Source organism: Nycticebus coucang, chromosome 14 (genome assembly GCF_027406575.1).
Source record: "Nycticebus coucang isolate mNycCou1 chromosome 14, mNycCou1.pri, whole genome shotgun sequence".
Classification (NCBI taxonomy): domain Eukaryota; kingdom Metazoa; phylum Chordata; class Mammalia; order Primates; family Lorisidae; genus Nycticebus; species Nycticebus coucang.
In genome coordinates, this window is record NC_069793.1 from 61,070,387 (window position 1) to 61,080,156 (window position 9,770).

Below are 9,770 nucleotides of genomic sequence, written 5' to 3' on the forward strand. Positions count from 1 at the left end.
AAATAATAAGGTAATTTATGTGATGTAGTATTATAAAAAAATAAACAACAGAATGAACAATATTTTAAAGAACTTCTATCATTTTTAGCACATAAGCTGTAATCCCCTGTGGTATGATTTTTTTTAAGAATATGTTACAGTTTATTTTCAAAATTATTGTACTACTTTAAGAAATAGAATAACCTAATCAAAGAATTAAAGATTTTTAATTTTAGAAAATGTTTATGAATGAAAAGAATATTTGTGCTATTGACTTCATGACTGCCTAATCTTAATCATTTTTTTTAATATTTCCGAGTAATTAAATTTCACTGGAAAAATTTACCTCTGTTTTCCTATCTTTAGAAATGTATTTAATATTATACCCAGTGATACAGGTAGGGTCAGAAGTACAACTGTGATATTTCTCAACAGTGGTATAGGTCAGTATTTTGTTTGTCTCGGTTAGTATGAGATCTTTTAGGAATGAAGATAAAAGCATTGTTATCGGGGCTGTGCCTGTGGTTCAAGGAGTAGGGCGCCGGTCCCATATGTCAGAGGTGGTGGGTTCAAACCTAGCCCTGGCCACCAAAAAGCACACACACACAAAAATAAAATAAAAATAAAAGCATTGTTATCTTTGTTCAGTGAGAGGAATTATTGTTGGCAGTGGACGTTTATACTGAATGTGGTGGGATTCATGCTTTTGGCATTTTTATATATAGCTCTTTCCCAACTAGGTTCCGAGCTGGAAATTTTTTCAATGAGAGCCTGTACTTGACCTTGCTTAGCCCCCAAAATTTCAAGATCTCTTATCTTTGGAATGAACTTTGGTGAGAAAGGGATTCCAAGGTAGATATTTGCAGTACCTATGTATGTGTGTACACATACCCCTACCTCGACACTCACCTATGGAAACTGAGGAAATCAAACCTATACATTTTCCCGTTTACCCCTGCCTTTTCTGGGTGTTGGGACTGTTCTGAGACATTAATTCTGTAGATGTGTGTTCACAGTGGGATGTTAGACTGGGCTCAGCAGAATCTTGGGACATAAGCAGATTTTAGCTTATAAGGTTATCCATGAACAAGTGGTAGGCATTACCACTACAGCCATTACCAAAGAGAGATCAGAAGTTTGTAGATCTGGGGCGGCTCCTGTGGCTCAGCGGGTAGGGCGCCGGTCCCATATGCCGGAGGTGGCGGGTTCAAACCCAGCCCCGGCCAAAAAAAAAAAAAAAAAAAAAAAAGAAGTTTGTAGATCTGGTGACCTATGAGCTTCATTAGAATAGGCACAGCATCTGCCATAGTATGGCATATCAATGACCTTCTATTTTTCCCAAGGATGATTCTTGACTGTTTATTCATTATCTTACTGTCTCCATATTATCCAATGGCAAGTTTGTGTTCAATTTCAACACCCACAGTTTACACTCCTCTCTGTCATGCCTCTTTAAAGCTATGTGCCCTCCCAGTTTTGGTAATTCATGTCTTCCTGGGATGAGAAATGGGGCATTGTTTTTCACCTGAATGAGCTTTACCACTGAGACTCTCCATATACATTCCTAGACCTTACATTAATCAGAAGTTCTCCAGGGAAACTATATTTCTATCTAAATGGGACAGAGAGAGAGGGAAAGAACAAGCACCCAGATGAGCAATTTTTTTTTTTTTTTTTGTAGAGACAGAGTCTCACTTTATGGCCCTCGGTAGAGTGCCGTGGCCTCACACAGCTCACAGCAACCTCCAACTCCTGGGCGTAAGCGATTCTCTTGCCTCAGCCTCCCGAATAGCTGGGACTACAGGCGCCCGCCACAATGCCTGGCTATTTTTTGGTTGCAGTTTGGCCGGGGCCGGGCTTGAACCTGTCACCCTCGGTATATGGGGCCGGCGCCTTACCGACTGAGCCACAGGTGCCGCCCCAGATGAGCAATTTTAAGGAACTGTCTCATGCAGATGTGGAAGCCAGGATGTAAAGTTAACAATATTTTATTATGTTAAGTTAATACATTTTACATATATATGCAAACATTTGTAAAAAAATAAAAAAGATACTTATGACAATTTTGGCCCTCATTTCTGCAATCAGTTATGTGATCATAGCTGGTATTCATAAACTACTCATTCTCCCACTATTTTATATTTCCTTTCCCTCAGCAAGTATCTCAGGCATTGACCATTAGCAGTTTATTTGCACTGGATCTGTGTAAGTCTCCTCAGCCCACCATAAGAAAATACCATATACTGAGTGACTTGAATAACTGAAATCTATCTGCTTACAGTTCTGGAGACTAGAAGTCCAAGATAATAGGGGAAGGCCAGTAGGGGAGGCCCATTTGGTGAGGGTACTCCCCTTGAGGTGCAGACAGCAGTCTTCTAACCATGCACTCATGTGACCTCTTCTTTGTGAGAATGCAGAGAGAGAGGAAGAGCAAGCTGAGCAAGCTCTTTGGTGTCTTTTTTTTTTTTTTTTTCCCTAAGACAGAGCCTCAAGCTGCCACCCTGGGTAGAGTGCTGTGGCATCACACCTCACAGCAACCTCCAGCTCCTGGGCTTAAGTGATGCTCTTGCCTCAGCTTCCCTAGTGGCTGGGACTACAGGCAGCCACCACAACGCCAGGCTATTTTTTGGTTGTAGTTGTCATTGTTGTTTGGCAGGCCTGGGCTGGATTTGAACCCACCAGATCCAGTGTATGTGGCTGGTGCCTTAGCCATTTGAGCTACAGGCACTGAACCTGGAGTCTCTTTTGATAAGACACTAGCCTTTCTGGATCAGGGCCCCATCCTCATGAACTCATATAACCTTAATTATGTTTTTAGAGGCTCCATCTCTAAATACAGTCACACTGGACTTTAATATATGAATTTTGGAGGGTCACAGAGGAAGAAAGGAGTCCAGGTGCTTGCACACCCCAAAGACAAATTCTGTTGCCATAGCTACAGAATGTTGCAGGACTAAGGGGAGTTTCGTCCACCTGGGCCATGCCTGCTGGCTTCCCCAGAGCTCCATGAAGACTGGCGACTTTCTCCTCAGGGGAATGCCCTGCCATTGATTCACATGAGCCTTTTGCTGGCAACCTGGGATCAGCCTGCTCCTCCCCAGCAGAGCCAGCACCTAAATTCAGGGGAACTAAGGACAGGTCCACGAGCCTCGTCGCACTCCCTCCTGACTCAGTCACACACGCAGGGGACAGGGATGAGATTTGCGACCTGTTTTAGAGTGAGGAAGGATCCACTGTGGTCAAACTGAGAGGGTAGTGTGGGTTAGTGCTGCTACACAGGAGCTGGGTGCCCCTCTCTTGGCAGAACTGGCCTGGGAAGGTTAGAGGCTGAGAGTTATAGTTTCTGCCACAGGCAGAGAATCTCAGGGTGGCTTCTGGCAGCAGCTTTTTGATATGAACACAGAGTGCTTGGGACTGGCCTTGCTGTTTTGCACTCCTGTCCCTGGCCAGATACCAGAGGTAAACGAGTTTAGGGGAGTGGGGAGTTCAGCAACTCCCACTACCAAATGGTGGGCTGTGAAGCCTGGACCAGGTCCTATCCCCACAGGCTCTTTGGTGTATTGGGAACATACCTGCTCCTCACTGACAACTGCACCCCTGAAGTGTTAGAACATGGGATAAGCTCCCTGGAAGTTCCAAGACGCCACCATTCACCTGGTATATCTCAGTACCATTGATTAACAAAGGCCAAGCATGAATCCTGCTGTCACTACAGTAGCTACCTCTCTCCTATGACCCACTACTACCCACTACTACTCGGAAGATTAATCTGCACAACCCATTAAAATATTAGTTGACAAATGGTACAGTAGTTGGTACTTACTACATGGCTCTTACTACTTGGCTCTTACTACATGGCTAGAATATTACTACTACAAACTAAAAATGACTAGCATTTGAAAAACACTAAGCCTATTGATAACGGGAGGGATTTATATGGAGCCTTCTCCCTTAAAAGTACTCACAAGCAAAGCCAAAGGATCCTATCCAACAAAATCTTCCAGAAGGGTGGAAAACAAAGTCCCACCTAAATGAAAGGAAATTTTTCTAATTTAAATTTTTATTAATTCATAACTGTATATATTTATGGGATGCAGTGTGATGATTTGATATACAATGTGGAATGCTCAAATCAAACTGATTAACATAACCATCACTTCACATTTTGTGGTAAGACATTTACATTTAATATATGAAAATAAATCATAGAATAATATATAATAGGGTTTAACACAAGAATGTCTTTTTTTTTTTTTTTTGTAGAGACAGAGTCTCACTTTATGGCCCTTGGTAGAGTGCCGTGGCCTCACACAGCTCACAGCAACCTCCAACTCCTGGGCTTAAGCGATTCTCTTGCCTCAGCCTCCCAAGTAGCTGGGACTACAGGCGCCCGCCACAATGCCCGGCTATTTTTTTTTTTTTTGGTTGCAGTTTGGCTGGGGCCGGGTTTGAACCCGCCACCCTCGGTATATGGGGCCAGTGCCTTACCGACTGAGCCACAGGCGCTGCCAAGAATGTCTTTTTTTATAAATACCTTATAAGGACATACATTAGAATGCAAATTTAAAAATAAAAATATGAAAATATGAAAAAATAGTGTTCTTTATTTCTGAAATGGTTCTTTCTCTTTTTAAGTCTTAGTTTTTTTTTAATACAAAAACTGTATATATTTATTGTGCCCAACATGTTGTTTTGAACTATGTATACACTGTGGAATGATTAAATCAATAAAATGGTTCTTTTTCAAAAAAAATTAAAAAGATAAATGTAAGGAAATTCAAGTGATAAGTGACATCTTCTCCAGATGAAAAGGAATAAGTATAAGAAGTCTGGCAGTATGAAAAACAAAGTGTAATGACACCCCTCCCCCACAAAGGACCACAACAGCTCTCTAGCAATGAATATTAACCAAAATGAAAAGTTTGAAATGGCAGATAAAGATTTCAAAATGTGGATTCTAAGGAAGTGTAATGAGATCCAAGAGAAAGTTGAACACCAACATGAAGAATTCAGAAAAAAACAATTCATAATATTAATGAAAAACTTACTGAAGAGATAGAATCCCAAACAGAATTTCTGGAAATGAAGGACTCACTGAAAGAATTTTAGTTTTTTTTTTGTTTGTTTGTTTGTTTTTTTAAGAGACATAGTCTCACTTTGTCACCCTTGGTAGAGTGCCTTGGTGTCACAGCTCACAGCAACCTCCAGCTCTTGGGCTTAGGTGATTCTCTTGCCTCAGCCTCCCAAGTGGCTGGGACTACAAGCACCTGCCACAATGCCCAGCTATTTTTTGTTGCAGTTTGGCCGGGGCTGGGTTTGAAACTGCCACCCCTGGTATATGGGGCTGGTACCCTACTCACTGAGCCATAGGTGCCGCCTGAAAGAATTTAGTTTTAAGAATAGCAAGCAGAAAAAATGAGTTTCAGGGATTGAAGACAGTTTATCAAATTAATACTGTCAGAAAAAAGAAATAACTAAAAATAATGAACAAAGCCCTCTAGAAATATGGGATAATATAAAGCATTTAAACTTATTGGTCATATGCACTCTTGAGGGAGAGAAAGAAAAGTAAAGTGTGGAATACCTATTTAAGAGAATAATGGAGGAATCCTTCATAATCCTGAAAGAGATTTAGAAATCAGGATACATGAGGCTCAGTGAATGCCAGACAGATACAACATACATCAGCAGATGAACTTCACCACAACATATAGTTATCAGACTATCTAAAGTCAATGTGGGCCTTTCACACTCAAATATAGTGGTATGTAGCTATAGCCTCAACTACTAGGGAGGCTGAGGCAGGAGAATCACTTGAGTCTAGGAGTTTGATGTTGCAGGGAGATGTGATAATGTCACTTCACTCTAGCCTGGGTGAAAGATCAAGAATTTGTCCCCCAAAGTAAAAAAATAAATAAATAAATGAATAAAGTCAATATGAAGTAAAAAAATTGTACAAGCAGCAAGATAAAAGTATCTAGTGACTTATAAAGGAAAGACCACCAGACAAACAACAGATTTCTCAGCAGAAACTTTACTAGCCAAGAGAGAATGGGAACTTTTTAAAATTTTTAATTTCTTAAAAGAAAGAACTATCAGCCAAGAATTTTATATATTGATAAGCTAAGTTCATAAATGATGGGGGAAAAAAGCCTTTCCCAGTAAAAGAATGCTCAGGGAAGTTATCACAACTAGATTGGCCCTAGAAGAAAGGAGGATTCTAAACATGAATATGAAAAGTTGATACTTGCCATCACAAAGAAAAGTGAAACTATGAAACTCACAAGGCTTATAAAACAATTACACAATTAAGACTACAAAACAACTAGGTAAAAATTAACATTATGACTTTGGTGTAAAAATATATTCCACACAAATGGAAACCAAAAGTGAACAGGACTGGTAATACTTAACATTATATAAAATAGACTTTAAATCAATAACAGCAAAAAATAACAATAAGAAAGACAAAATAGGTCATTACATAATGATAAAGAGACTAATTCAAAAAGAGTGTATAACAACCCTAAATATATATGCACCCAATACCAGAGTACCCAGATTCATATAACAAATACTACCAGGCCTAACAAAAGATATAGGAAATAATATAATAATAATGGAAGACTTCAGACGGCACCTGTGGCTCAAAGTAGTAGGGCGCCGGCCCCCTATACCAGAGGTCGTGGGTTCAAACCCGACCCCGACCAAAAACTGCCAAAAAAAAAAAGTTAATAAATAATGGAAGAATTTAACAACCCACTGATACATCATCAAGGTAGAAAATAAACTCTGGATTTAAATTGAACTCTAGCAAAAATGGACCTAATAGATATTTTCAGAACCTGGTAGTCAACATGTGGAGAGTATATATTCTACTCATCAATACATGGAAAAGTTTTCAAGATGGACCACAAAACAAGTCTAATAATTACTTTAAAAATCAAAATCATATCAAGTATCTTCTCAGACCATAGGAAAGCAAGTGAGAAATCAGTTCCAAGATTGGAACTGATTTCTCACTTACTTTCTCATCTCAACCCTATACAAATACATGAAAATGAAACAAATTGCCCCTGAATGATCTTTGAGTCAATCATAAAAGCATAATAGAAATTTAAAAATGTTTCAATACAAATTAAAACAGAGACACAACATATCAAAACCTCTGTGATATAGCAAAAGCAGTGCTAACAGAGAAGTCTACAGTGTTTAATGCTTACATCAGAAATATACAAAGATCACAAGTTAATAACCTATTCTCACACCTCAATGTACTAAAAAATCATGAACAAACCAAACCCAAAGCTAGCAGAAAGAAAAAAACAAACAAAGAAAAATGAGAACAGAACTAAACAAAATTGAGACCATGAAAACATGCAAAGGATCACAAATATGAAAAGTTGGTTCTTTAAAAGATAAACAAAACTGATATACCACTAGATATATTAATCAAGAAAATGAGAGGGAGAATTCAAATAAACACATTCAGAAATGGAAAAGGAGACATTACAACTGATATCACAGAAATAAAGACGTTATTCACAACTAACATAAACATCTTTACATCCACAAACTAGAAAGTACCTAAAGTAAATGGATACTTTTCCTGGAAACAAGCAACCTCTCAAGCTTGAATTAGGAAGAAATAGAAATTGTAAACAGGCCAATAATGAGTAGTGAGATTGAGTCATTAATAATATTAAAAAAAAAAAAAACAAAAAAAAAAACCCAGCCATGACTAAATGAGTTGATAGACAAATTCTACTTGACGTGCAGAGAACTGGTGCCAATCCTGCTGAAACTGTTCCAAAAGATGAAGGAGGAGTTCACCTTATCTAATTCATTCTACAAGGCCAGTATCACCCCTATCCTAAAGCCAGAAAACAGCAACAAAAGCTACAGACCGATATCCCTGATGAACCTAGAAGTAGAAGTTCTCAACAAAATAGAAGCAAACAAAATCCAATAGCACATCAAAAAATAATGCACCACAATGATGAGTGTTTTATTCCAGGGATACAAGGATGGCCCAACATACACAAATGAGTAAAGAGGTTTACCACATAAACAGACTTAAAAACAAAACCCATATGATCTTCCCAATAGATACAGAAATAGCATTCAATGAAATCCAGCATTCCTTCATAATAAAAACTCTCAACAAATTAAATATAGGAAGGACATACCTCAAAAATAACAAAAGCCAGATAGGATACATTTACAGCCAATGTTGTACTGCAGGGGTCCTCAAACTACAGCCTGCGAGCCACATGTGGTCCACTGAGAACATTTATCCGGCCTGCTGGGTGTTTTTGCCACAGCTGCCTGTCCGGCTTAGTAGCAGACTTGTCCCGTGCCGCAGTGTGCATGTGTGGAATGTGCGCCAACTCTCAGACTCCGTTCCTTCTCTCTGTCTCTCCCCGCCAGGTGTTATTGCCGTCCTGCTTAGCAACCCACTGTCCAGGCTGCAGTGCACATGTGTGGAATGTGCCCCATACTCTCCAATTCCTCTCCTACTCTCCGACTCTACTCCTTCTCTCTGTCTCCCCCTGCCTCTCCTTCTATTTGTCTCTTGACTCCTCATCTCAGTCTCTGGTGTAATTGGAGGAGTCACCAGGTTGCCTGTGCAGAGCCTGCTACTGTCTAAGGACTGAGGTAAGAACAAGTTAGGATTTTTTTTTTTTTTGAAGTTAGGAGGTCTTTTTTTTTTTTTGCAGTTAGTAGGGCCTTTTATTTATTTATTTATTTATTTTGTAGAGACAGAGTCTCACTTTATGGCTCTTGGTAGAGTGCCGTGGCCTCACGCAGCTCACAGTAACCTCCAACTCCTGGGCCCAAGCGATTCTCTTGCCTCAGCCTCCCGAGTAGCTGGGACTACAGGCGCCCACCACAACGCCTGGCTATTTTTTGATTGCAGTTTTGGTCAGGGCTGGGTTTGAACCCACCACCCTTGGTATATGGGGCCATAGCCCTACCGACTGAGCCACAGGCGCCGCCCATGTAGGGCCTTTTTTTTTGCAGTTAAGGGGGGGCCTTTCTTTTCTGAAGTTAGGAGATCTTTTTTTTTTTTTTGCAGATGGGGGCACCTTTATTTGAAGTTAGAAGAGCCTTTTTTTTTTGAAGTTAGAAAAGCCTTTTTTTTTAAGTTGGTTAGTTGGTTGGGGGTAGTTTCTAGGGTTGTTGCATCACAGTGATAACACAAATAGTCAGCGCTCAGAGGTAATGCAAATAGTCAGTGCTCAGTGGTTATGATAATTGTAAGTGGTCAGTGTTAATGCAAATTGTTAGCACTCAGTATTTTTTTTTTTTTTGCCGTTGTCCCAGATTTATTAGAATATTACAGCACACAGAAGATAGATTCAAACAGTTCCACGTGGTGTTTTGAAATTCATTCCAACTGTAGGCTGAGTGACCTGGAGGTTGGACAGACTGCCAAAGTCCAAAAGCTTCAGCATTTCCTTAGTGTCAGGATCTACTTCAATGATCTCCTGATCTAGGGCTGAGACCTCAGGGACATAGTTGTCTCTCCTCTCCCTCTCCTCTTCCTGCAGCTTGATGGAGATGCCTCTCACTGGGCCCCTCTGGATCCTTTTCATCAGGTGTGTGACATAGCCGGCTATCTTGTTGCGTAGCTTCTTGCTGGGAATGATGGCGATCTCCTCGCACACGCGCTTGTTCGTGTGAAAGTCGTTGCCCAGACGGGTGTAGTACTTCTCGATGATGACCCGGGCCGCCTTCTTCACGGTTTTGGTGCGAACGCGGCCCATGTTCGCGGGTCCTTGGCTAAA

At 40.2% G+C, this 9,770-nt stretch overlaps 1 protein-coding gene across 1 annotated transcript; it reads right to left on the reverse strand.

Annotated features, from left to right (window-relative positions):
• Window positions 1-9,296: 9,296 nt before the first annotated feature.
• Window positions 9,297-9,770, reverse strand: LOC128564898 (40S ribosomal protein S17). Its single transcript, XM_053560916.1, has one exon. The coding sequence runs from the start codon at window positions 9,747-9,749 to the stop codon at window positions 9,342-9,344; it is 408 nt and encodes a 135-aa protein (XP_053416891.1). The 5' UTR covers window positions 9,750-9,770; the 3' UTR covers window positions 9,297-9,341.

Coding starts and splice junctions, on each gene's coding strand:
- LOC128564898 (XM_053560916.1), bottom strand. CDS start 9,749: ATGGGCCGCGTTCGCACCAAAACCGTGAAGAAGGCGGCCCGGGTCATC.